The sequence below is a fragment of the Lactuca virosa genome, chromosome 7 (assembly GCF_052849685.1).
Source record: "Lactuca virosa cultivar CGN04683 chromosome 7, Lactuca_virosa_CGN04683_v6, whole genome shotgun sequence".
NCBI classification, from domain to species: domain Eukaryota; kingdom Viridiplantae; phylum Streptophyta; class Magnoliopsida; order Asterales; family Asteraceae; genus Lactuca; species Lactuca virosa.
This window is the reverse complement of record NC_136432.1, coordinates 137,361,479-137,373,897: the sequence shown is the minus strand read 5'-3', so window position 1 is coordinate 137,373,897 and position 12,419 is coordinate 137,361,479. Positions and strand designations below refer to the sequence as shown.

The window sequence follows — 12,419 nt, the reverse complement described above, 5'->3', positions numbered from 1 at the left end:
CCAAACTATTATCACTTTTTTGCCACCTCTCAAACTCCTACTCTTTGAATTTACCAAACTATTATCACCTTTTTTCCACCTCTCAAACTCCTACTCTTTGAATTTATTTAATGTTCTGCCTCCCAAACTATTATCATCTTTTTTCCACCTCTCAAAATCATACTTTTTCGATTTATTTAGTGTTTTAATCTACCACAACATGACATATTTACAAAGTTTAATCTAAATCCTAAACTTGCCAACCCGACACGAACTCGATACGAAAATAAAATTGTTAACACGACATGAAAATTAAACAGAACCGAATTAGGATGAAGTTATGTCAACTCGTTTAAGTTTTGGCAGAAAATGAACACGACACATTTGACATGCCTAATGATCGTTAGAGATGGTTTGAGGTGTAGGAATGACATCGTACATCAGAAAAGAAAAAGGTTTTAGGTTGCGGTGTGATGTGGTGCGGTTTCATTTAAAGTTTGTTCTACTTTTAATAACATAAATTTAATATTCTATAAATGAGAGGTCGTTGGCCTAGCGGTAAGAAATGATCCTCTCAAATTAGAGGTCATGAGTTCAAGTCTCTTCGGAGATATAGATATAGGTGATATTTAGGAGTAGGTATAGATAGTTTGCCGTTTAAAAAAAAACAAATTTAATGTTATTTTACACATGTAAATAACCAATTATATAAAAAAAATGATTAATAAAATCATTGAGACCAAATACATAACATATTTAATAATCGTCTATATCATACAATTTTTTTTTAATAAATGATATGGACCAAATTTTGTCAAAAACAAATAAATTTGTGAAAACTATTTTTTTTAATAAACGATATGGACCAAATCGTCTATATCATACTATTTTTTTTTTTAATAAACGATATGGACCAAATTTTGTCAAAAACAAATAAATTTGTGAAAACCATTTTTTAATTTTAGCCGATAATATTGCGAAAACTTTTTTTTTTCAAATTAAAACGGTTGATTTTTAACCAAACCAAAATAGAAAGCATCGTTGGGTACAATAAATAGCATAGCAAAACCGTCGTCAGTGTCACCAGCCACCTTCGCCGCCATCCACTGCCGAGAAATTGTAGCCACTACTACCATCGCCATGATAGGTGGGTGACATGAACACTATCCATCGTCACAAACACTGAATCATCGCGAACCCTCTTCAGAATTGCGAAATCCGGCGCGACTGCTTTCTCATCCTCCTGGTGTCTAGCTCCACTGATTGTGAACTTCTGGAGACGAATCCTCTTGCCGCAAAACTCCAGTCACCTTTCATATCAATCCTAACTCACTGGGACTCTAAAAGGAAGACGCTGCTGTTGCGAAGCTACAGTTATCGTAAAACCCTAGCCGCGGTGAAATCTGTAAAGTTTGAGAATTTTTAGGGTTTCTGTCGAGGATTCTGCTATCGCTTGCGAAATCCTTACCAGTGAAGCATCTTCCAGTGCTTATTTTCTCTTCCGGTGTCGATTTTTATCCAACTCCAAGGCAAGTACATCTGGTGTTGTACATCCATACATACATAATCATCATCTTCCCCCAAACAATATTCTATTCCTTTAGAAAAGCTAACAGTAAAATAGTTTTAAGTTGTTATGGAGATCGACCCTCCACATGAAAGCGATGGAAGCACCACCGGATCAAAGGAAAATGAGATGGCTGTGGTGTTCGATAGCTCAGGTATTGGTTTGCCATATGCCCCTGAAGATTTCCCTCAACCTGGTGACAAATGGGGTTGGAAAGTGGGAAAAAGAGTCGGTGTTTCAGGGCACTTCATAGACAGATATCTTTATCTCCCTGATCGTCTTCACAAAGAAAACAAGTTAGTAGGTTTCTCTGGTGTCACTTGTGGCAAGGGTTTCGCTAGCAAAGCTTCACTTGAAAGGTATTTAATGGAAACATTTCCAGGAATGGATATCAATGCTTTCTTTTCTTCCTTCACTTGGAAGATCCAAGCTGCAAACATCAAAGGTAACTCAATTATTCATACTCTAGTAGATGTAAACTGCTTTAATTGTTTTCTACAAAATCAAACAGGAAACAAAGAAATCATAATGGAAACTCCAATCAGCTATCAACAATTCGATCCAGCAGGGTGCAAAGCAGGAAACACAAACTGCTCAAGTCTAAGACTACTTGAAACAAACAACCCAATATACCCTTACACAATGCCATGTGACATCTGTTGTGTAGAGCCTTATTTCTGCCATGATTGTTGCTGTATACTTTGTTCTAGACCTGTGAATTCCTCCATTAGTGACTACAGTTTCATAAAATGTGAAGCCATGGTGAACCAGAGCCATGACTTCATTTGTGGTCACATTTGCCACATAGAATGTGGTCTGCGGTCCTACATGGCTGGGACCGTGGGTGGGACCATCGGTCTGGATGCTGAGTATTCATGCAGGCGGTGTGATGCCAGGACTGACCTGGTCCCACATGTTGAGAAGCTTCTTAGGAGCTGTGAGAGTATTTGTGATTGTGATAAAGTTCAGAAGATATTAAATCTTTGTATTATTATTTTGAGGGGGTCCACCAAAGCTAGTGCTATGAAGCTGTTCAATCATGTTCAATCTGCTGTTGCAAAGGTATTTTGTAAGAAATAGCAACATACTTTCATATATTTGTTATCAGTTTTTTTTGTTTTATTATTTTTTTTTTTTTTGTTTTGGGGTAAATCCGTAAATGCAAGAAATAGCAGCTTACTTTGTTTTTTCTGATTACAACATTGTACTTTTGAAAAATGGTTAATCTCATAAAAGAGTAAAACACCTAATATTTTGTGGTTTTTTCCGGATTAAACCTCATCTTTTATTTTTTTTTCATGAAAAAGATGTTATATTTTTTCATTTTTTCCGAAAAAACCCTCAACTTTGTCTTCTTTTCCGAAAAAAACCCTCATCCTTCTAAATGTTTCCAAATAAATCCTCAACTTTTTTAGTTTTTCCTGAAAAGACCCTTGCATTTTACAACTTTTTTTAGAGAAAAATGACTAAAAGGGCCGGATCGGAAAAAATGAAAAAATGCAAGGTCTTTTTCTTGAAAAAAAATAAATTTGAGGTTTAATCCGGAAAAAACACAAAATATAAGGTCTATTATGAAATTAACCCTTTGAAAAATCTACATAGTGCTATAATTGGGTAGATCTTTTAAAATATAATGTTCTATTTTTAAATAAATATTTATTTGAAAGTATATGTTTGTTGTTGTCAGCTTAAAGAAGGGAATAGTCATGAAGATATATGGAAACGAGAAGACATGTCAGCTGTTACCACAGGTGCCTTGTATGTACTTTTTTTATAAATAAAATAGAAACCCATGAGCCTATTGATTCCAATTTCTTGTATGTACAAAAGACGTAAATACCCTTCTCATCTTTATCGTCAGGAATACCATAGAAAGCTTGTGTGTAATTTTATAATTTATCCTACCCAAAAAGGTGTGGGTCAAGGACACTTCTGATCTCTTGTCTGTGCAAAAGACATAAACGCCCTCCTTATCATTTTCGTCAGTATTAAAAAATCATACTTTTTTGTCCTACCAAAAAACGTGGAACAGAGTAGGTCTATGTAAAAGACGTAAACACCCTCGAAAACATCATGATCTCACAACACCATTATTTTCTTTAATCAAAACTTCAATTTTGCATCATTCAGGAGATCTTTCTCAATATGAAACCGATACATTTGAAGTTTCAAATTTTGCTCCTTCACAACGACAAATTTCCTTCACAAATTTTGATTACCGAATAGAATCCATGGAGCTCGAGAAAAAGATCAATAAAACACTCGCCTCACTAAAAAAGTCTCAAGAAACCGAGTATAAAATTGCCGAAAACGCCCTCACGGCTCAAAAAAACCATCTTTTAGATCTTTACAAAGAGCTTGAGAAACAGAAGGGCAAACTTGCCAATTGTTCCCCATCAGCCGACCCGTCTTTAGTCCATGCTGTTTTCAAGAAAATGGATGAGATAAAAACCGAGTTTAATAAGATTATTGCAATGCAAGTGATTGGTAAAGGGTTTGGGAAAACATCTAAATATGTATTGAAAGAGCATTTTGGGATGCATTCTGATAACTAAGAAGATTTAATTTTGTGATTGGGTGTGTAGATTGATGTAAGGTTGATTTTTGAACCAAATAACTTAAGAGAGATTGTGTATGTGAAGTTAAATGTTGTAGTGAGTTATGGATGTATGCTTGTAAAGGTAATATTAAAATATGGATAATGATTTAGAGACACCCAAATTGATGGTTCTTAGGCTTGTTTCCTTTCTTTTGTCCAAATTTTGTGTGGATTTAAGAAAATGATGATATGCCTTGGTGATAAGTAAAAAATATGTCAAGGGGAAGTAGTCATGTGAAATAGAATGTTGGGAAATTAGAGTATTTTCGCAACATATTTTTGTTATTGAGATGACAAACAAAATGTGAGATGGTGAGAGGGTACACCCATCAGTCTAAGACAAATTTGTGAAAGGTTACATCTTAAATGTGGAAAATCCATGTGGGTTAGCTATGTAAAAACACCTAACGTTAGGATTTTTATTTATTTATTTATTTTTTCGTTTCAACTAAAAGAAGTACAAACTTATTTTATACAATTATAGAAACTTTTTTTACAAACTTTTTGTGAAAACTTATTTTAGATCTTTTTATAATTTTTGTACGAACTTTATAAAAAGTTGTAAATCATTTGTTGTCGTGAATTGTGTTTTCATCAGAAATTTCTATGAAAAATCACTTGTGGTCATGAATTGTGTTAACATGAGAGAAGTTTGAATAAAAACACAAATAGGTAAATGGTTAATCTACCTCTTCTAATAAACAAAACTCAATATTGCCACATGTCCCTGTTCTACAATGTTTATTTGCCACGTGGCATGTTCTAATCTTATTCCCGCCTATTCCTTTTCTTCCTTCGTTTGCATATCATTAAATATGATTTTTTACCTCTGTCTAGCCTTATTTTTTGTGGTTTAAATTTGATTTCAAATCAAACATTAAAAATCTAAGCAAAAAATCAGGAACTATATAAGGAATCTAATATATTTTGCATCCATTCCCATTCATAATTTTTACTTAGATGTCTGTAGCCAAGAAATAAGGGATGTAATCTCCCGAACTTTGTCAAGATCCCAAGATTTTAGGAACAAATTAATTGCATTTAATTACATATCTCAATCAAATTGCTTTTTTAACTCTCCCTCTTAATCGATTGCTTTTGTGTGACGAGTCGGTCTCTTGATGAGAAATCGATCTAAAATTTCTTTTTCTGATGTGGATACCAGGAAGGGAATGTACTCACAACATTGGAACTGCTCGGTTCTAACCTTTTCTTTCATGTCTTGGATCTAAACCTTTTTTTCCACTTCGGTAATATTGTTATGCAGGTCTTTGAGTCATGAACCAGTACATAAATGGTCGATGGTTTTCAGAATGCAAATCTATCTACGATAAAACTACCGATTTTTCGAATTCAAACTACCGTTTTTTTTATTACGGGTCGATAAAACATGAAACCCACGTGTTAAACAAAATGTCTCAAAGTGATACATCGATGGTAGATATGTCTACCTTTTCAGAAAACCCTTCGACGGCCTCACCGACGATGATATATACCTCACGATTGTCTGCATGCTCTCTCCAGGTAAACATAAATAATAGTTCGATGGCTTTTTAATTTCAGTTTATGTTATTTGCTTACGAAGTATAGTTTTTTTATGAAATAATTGGCAGCCGTTAGATGTTTCAGTAAGATTGTTGATTAGTGATGATTGTTAATTAGTATTCATCGCATCCACCTGCATTATTGTTCTTCAGTGGCCACTTCTTAGCACTTCTTAGCAGGTAATAACTCATAGATTTAAACCGATGATAAATATGTGATATAAAATTAGGTCAAATGGATAAAGATATTATCAACTAGAAAGTGGTCTCGAGCAATATGGTATGGAATCCCTTCAATGCTTGTAATTAGTAACCAACTATTATTTTGGTACAAACTCCATTTGCCTTTGCTACAAGAACTACAACTAGAACTAGATCTGATGTTGTTGGCGTTCCGAGACAAGATGATTTTGAATGTTTTTCAAGATTTGAAGTGCTAACCCTCAACAAAACGGTATTATTTTGCAATCAAAAATAAATTTTATCTAATATAAGCATAAATCATGTGAAAATGAATGTAGAAAATTCAAGTAAAGGAGATCTAGGAGTTTTTAAAAGTAGCAAAAGTGATACTAATTTGAAGATTACTAGCAGAAAATTGGTATTTTTTTTTGCGTATTCTTCATAAAAATTGTGTGCAAATTGCTTAATACGTTTTGGTAAGACTTAATACAGAATGATTAGAAATTCCTAAACTTAAACTTCTTGGGTAAGACACATTATGGAGTCATATTTGGCTCTTAAGCCATTGCCAATGGATCACTAAAGGAATATTAACATGATTGAACTTCTTTGGTAATAATTAGTAGACTAATTAAACATATAACTTTATAACAAGTTTTGCGAATAGAAAAATGTTGATATTATATCTACACCAACATTCACGTGAAACTATAATTTTTTTATTATGAAAAATACTAGGTTTCACACAAATAGTTAACATATTCTCTGGGACAAAGTTATTGTGAACCAATTAGCTACCCGGATAATACTGATTTTAAATATGATTGTTGTTTACAAAGGAGCAATGCAAATATGAAAATTTGGAAACTATTAAAAGCTTTTAATTTATCTTTCATCGTTTTATAATAAATCGATGTAAGAATAATATATATGAACTTTAATCTTGTATATTTGACATAGTTTGTTTTTTTTGCAGATTGGCATAAAGCAATGGAGATATTGATTTTAGTCCCAAATGTAGTGTTTCCACAGATATTTATTCCAAGAACTGCCATGAGAGTGTTTTTATGACTTTGGTCATTTATGTACACGATTATTGATGCCAAAACGTTCAGTTTGTTTTGCTATGACCATAAATAAAAGTTTGAAAGGTTGGGTTGTTTTTGCGAGAACAAGTTTTCTCACATAGTTCGTTATATGTTGCTATGTTGTTTTATCCATACTAAGTTAAAGTTAGATAAGTAAAGTTGTTTTATCCAAAGTAAAGAATAAAGAGGAGAGAAGAATTGAAATTATTGATTTTAGATAAGTATTATGTTTATTTCAAAATCTACGTTTATTTTTACTTATCAATTTAATTCATGATTGCTTACAATAAATCCAATGCATTTTTTAAATTTATTAATTTTTTGTGTCTATATAATTTTTTATTTTAATCATACCGACCGTGGTTTCCACGGGTTATAACCTGGTTTCTTAATACCGATATTATTTTTTGTTTAAGTCGTTCATTTGGTCAGGATTCAAAGCGCTTAAGGGATTGCCTCATGGTTTTGGACCTAAACTTCTATTATATAATTTCCCATGTGGGTTTCTTTTCCGGACGCTGCTTTGTGTAAAATGTCAGTCGTCTCATTTTGCAACCAACAAATCGACTATTTTTTTTTCTATTAAATGCCTTCCTATTTATCTTATTTTATTTTTCGTAATAATATGCATTTAAAAACTAAGTTCTACATTTTCGTAAAAATCTACATGTTTATTGCATAAATAAATCATTAGTCATGAAATGTAATCAATGAGCACGAACCCATTTATAATATGTTTACCATGTGTGATTGGTAAACAGTTTGCACTAAATATGTATGAAACAATTTTAAATGTACAATTTTTTTAAACAAATCAAAAAAATCCAACTATTTTAGGAAATGATGGTCCGGTCTTTTGGTTACAAGAAAAGGAGTTTGTTTCGAGTCGATTGTTTGTATAAAACGGAACAAAACTTCATCAAATTCTTTATAATTGGTTGTTAATTGTTTTTAAGTTTAATTAGACTTTAGTTAAGGCATCTACAACTCAACGTCAAATCCTATATTTTACACAATTTTGGTGTAAAATTATCTTCAACTACACACCATTTTAGTGTAAATAAAAAGTATAACGCAACATTTTGTGTTATACTATTCCTTTACACCAAAATGGTGCAAAACTTTCATATGTTACTTTTGGTTGGTTTATAAAATTGATAGGTATATAATAAATATAATAATTATTCAATTATAATGTTATGTTATAAGTTGATATTAATAAGTTAATACTTATCTTAATATTTTGAATTTATTTGAAAATTTAATATTTTTTATTTAACAAATGTTGTTTTGATAAAATAACATCCAATTCGAATTAATAATATATATAAATAATTAAGTTTGTTAGAATTTTGTAATAATATACCTTAGAAAGTTTTTACATAAAAAAGATGTAAATAAATATATATAAAAAATAATGAGTTTAGAGTGTTTTTTTTAATAATTTATATGAGTTAAAAAGAAGAATATACTAAAGAATATATTTTTGGTGTATAAAAGTTGGAGATGAAATATTATTTGTACAGGTTTTTATATCACTTTGATGTAGGGTTGGAAAGGTCTTAGTTGTAATTGTGTTACATATAAAATTTCAAATCGTTCTTTATTACTATATATTGCAAAATTTTAATAATTTTATGTTTTACACTTCAAAGTCACTCACTGAATTTGTTATTTTATATTGCTTTATACAACAAAAATACCAAAAAACCACAAGCAAAAGGATCGACAAAACTATAGTCAAAAAGCTGATTACGTCGGACCAAAAACCGAAACCAAATACAACCAAAGATACGGTTTTTTTTTATTAAAAATCAAAAGTTTCTATTTAATTAAGATTTTAGACAACCAAAATATCAATACTTAAGTCGAAAAAATTTAGGGTATTTTGATTATACAATAGGAATAGGAAAACTATGACTTAAATATTTAAATTTTAAGGGAATCCTTTCTTCTGGCTACAACAATTCCCAAGTGCTACTACAATTTCCATTTTCCAATAAGAAAAAGCTGTCTAAAAGTGACAGTTGACTTGAACTCCATAAACTTCATCAGCTACTTCAGTTGTCGACATTTTTTCAATTATTTTAAGAGATCTCTTATTTTAATACATATAAACCAATTATCCGGTCACCCACAGAATTGTCCCTCGTATAGTGAAATAACACCATATTTTAAGGTAAATAGAAAGAAATATTCCTAAATGAAGTCCAACAAAAAGTCCAAAATTTGAAAATCTCGACACCATTGATATACACAACATGATCAAACTCGGTTTTCATAATTTCATAAACAAAACATAAATAAGTCCACGATCATGATCTTACACCACCTGTTTGAACCTGAGACCTCACTTACAGATTCTCACCTCGTTACTGTTAAGACAAGCATACCGGAAGGGACTACAAATCATCATTTCGGTGATGTGTGTGATGCTTGCGGTGGGATCTTTTATGTTTGCGGGTATGTTTTTTTGCTGACGTGGCGGGGACAGGGCGTCGAATTTCCTCGACACTTGGTGGGAGTCCAAATACGCAATCGAAAGGGTTTTCCATCGCAACGAAACCGTTGTTCATCTATACGTATTGTGAACATGAACAGGTCAGGACAGAACATGACATGACGACCTTGTACTGCGATTGACGTGCATTGTACTTGGACCGATGTCAATGGTACAAAAGTACAATTTTTACCCCACCCAAAACATAAAACACAGTAGTTGGTGGACAGATGTCAATAAGACAAAAATTGCAAATCTTTGTCCTTCCAAAAAGGTGTGACTGTACCTGTGATGTGTGATGTGACTGATGTCAATGAGACAAGACATTGAAATTTTTTCTCTTATAAAATATTAAATTGATCTTTCTACATTAGGTAAAAGAAATACTGACTGTTAAGTCCATTAAGTAAAAAAGAAACAGATACTCACAGGAACCGGTTTGCGTTCCGGAACAATGTTGTCATCATGATCATAGGATTCACGGGTATCGGGTCGTTGAGGATGTGGTGGACTTTCAACAAAGTTATTACGAAAACGCCACCTTGATTTTGGCATGTCCGATGTTGAGTCATCAAAAACATGCTCACAGTAGAAACGTTTGGATATAAGTTTTGTTGTTGTTGGATGATTTGGATACCTTCTCAACATTCTACACATAGGAAACACAAAAACATTTTTTTTTTTGGATTTAGTACTAAGTAGAAATATTCTATATTATCAAACATATTTGTTTAGGAAAATGATTAACTAACTCACATATTTGCCAACTCTTTTTGCATTCGGCTTCCATCCATGCAAAGAATTTGTTCAATGCATGAATTAACCGACTTCCTAAATCTCCATGTTGCAGTAATTGCAGCAGCTCCTAGAAAATCCTTAATAAATTATAAATTTATATTATGAAAATAGTAACAAGATAAATAAAGAGATTCCATTTTAATCAGAATAGCTAACTGAGTTTTCATCATAAAAAAAAACTTTCTCAATTTGAAGGAATTTCATCAATCTTTTTTACCAGCTGTATAAACTACTTTGTATGCTTTGGGGGGGGGGGGGGGGGGGGGGTCACTTACCTCCTGCAAGGTTGATGCGAAAGAGCCTATGAAGATTTCCAGTAGCTGTGAGGAAAAACAAGTAACACCATTATAAACTAAAATGTTTATAAACATATTATAATGTAATTTAAAGGAATATGGGAGAAATTAAATATCACAAAATAAATTGAAAATGTGCTTAGAATGTTTACCTGACCAAGCAATTGCAGCACCAACTCCTGCACCAACTGTGAGCTGTCTAAGTGTACTTTCCTTCCATGTCATAAGAAAGTTTGCTTCTTGAATTGATAACTTATCCTGAAAATATTTATTTATTAATCTTGATGATATGCATATCCAGACTATGATTTTTCATGTATTTTACATTCTGAGCAGAAGGCACATTTGGTTTCATATGGAAGAAGTATTATAAATAAATGCATTTACTTTGTCATTCCAAAAGGTATAATTGTATCCTATGATCATTTTCCACCTTAGCAAACTACACGTTTTGACAATTGATGTAAAATCTTCCAATTCATCCAGTTGAAATTGGTAATGATTTGTCAAGTTCAATCTAAATACAGCATTTCTAATACAATCCCTTTAAGATAGTTATCGACAGAACTTAAATAAGTTCATGGAAGTAGCAACCCTGAAGCAATTGTGCATAAATTGAAAAGTCAAGTGGGGATTTTTATCCCCTTAGATGTATTTTTCTAATCACTAGAAAGCAATCGGAATTCTCGGAGATAAAAACAAGTGGAACACTCACTGATCTGAACTACATTATCAGTGAAATTGTTTATGAAGAATTAACAAAGATTATAAACAAAGATAGAGTACTAGAAAACGAAATCACAGAAAGTAAACAGTAGTGCTATCCAATATTTCTTGTGTCTGTATAGAACGATGCAGATCATATGTGCAAATACACAAGTGTATAGAGTACCTTTTTGGAGCGGAGGACGTTTTCAAGGTCAATTAGGGATTCTGCCATTTCAATTTGCAAAGAAGCTCCTCAGAAAAACAAAAACCCTCTATGGAATCCGTTGGGGAAACCGGAATTGCCCGATAAGCAAGGTACGGAGCGTGGCACTTGGGGTCGGGTCGGATTCAATATATGACCCGTCAAATATTTGTATGATTTCATGTAAAAAATATGGAAAATGATTAACAAATGGTTGGTTTGGTTATTCTTTTTTTTTTTAGACAAAACTACAAGATTGGTCCCTGTGGTATTCAAAAAACTTTGGATAGGGTCCAAAAAGTTTTTCATTAGAAGGTCCAAAATCGTTTTTGGTCCAAAAAAACTTAAAAAGACGGTTATACCCTTATTTATTTACTTTTACATTTTTTTTTTACATTTTATTAACATTTCAATAATAATATAATAATAATAATAATAATAAAATGGGTAAAACTCTATCTCTCTTACGTCTCTCTCTCTCCTCTCTCTCTCCATCTCTCTCTCTCACTAAAACCCCAAAATAGGTAAAACTCTAATCTCCGATCTCTCTTACCCTTTCCCTCGATCCACAGGTTTGGTGATACGTTGAACAAGGTCATCATGTAAAAAGAAGAGAACGATGAACATGGTTCTATTGAATCTAATTGTAACTTGCAGGTGGTACCTGATTCGAAGAACATGGGTGTGGAGATGATGGGTGGAGGTGGTTGCATCTAATGCTGGTGACACGAACTTTGAAGGCGAAAGCAGGGCTTTGATTTCCCAGTAACATTGCTTTTCGTTATAAATTTCAAGTAGAATCCTTTGAGGTATAGGAGCAAGACTTACTCAATTTTAACTTTCTTCGATCAACCACAAGCGAGTTTATCAAATTATCTGTAAAGGTATGATTTTTATTTCAAGAACCATGAACAATCACCTTATTCTCTTTTGATGCTGTTAAAAAAACCTTGGC

General features: G+C 32.4%; 2 protein-coding genes across 2 annotated transcripts; one reads left to right on the top strand and one right to left on the bottom strand.

Annotated features, from left to right (window-relative positions):
* The first annotated feature begins 994 nt into the window (after positions 1 to 994).
* LOC145124796 (uncharacterized) lies at positions 995 to 4,267 on the top strand. The gene is made up of 4 exons (XM_079060260.1): positions 995 to 1,991; positions 2,058 to 2,608; positions 3,234 to 3,297; positions 3,677 to 4,267. The coding sequence occupies exons 1-4, from the start codon at positions 1,616 to 1,618 to the stop codon at positions 4,099 to 4,101; spliced, it is 1,416 nt and encodes a 471-aa protein (XP_078916386.1). The 5' UTR covers positions 995 to 1,615; the 3' UTR covers positions 4,102 to 4,267.
* A 4,865-nt stretch (positions 4,268 to 9,132) lies between these two features.
* Positions 9,133 to 11,596, bottom strand: LOC145125689 (uncharacterized). The gene is made up of 6 exons (XM_079061114.1): positions 11,447 to 11,596; positions 10,707 to 10,812; positions 10,534 to 10,578; positions 10,217 to 10,325; positions 9,890 to 10,109; positions 9,133 to 9,536 (listed from the first exon to the last, which is right to left on the bottom strand). Exons 1-6 carry the CDS (start codon positions 11,492 to 11,494, stop codon positions 9,363 to 9,365), a joined length of 702 nt encoding a protein of 233 aa, XP_078917240.1. The 5' UTR covers positions 11,495 to 11,596; the 3' UTR covers positions 9,133 to 9,362.
* Between the last annotated feature and the right edge of the window lie 823 nt (positions 11,597 to 12,419).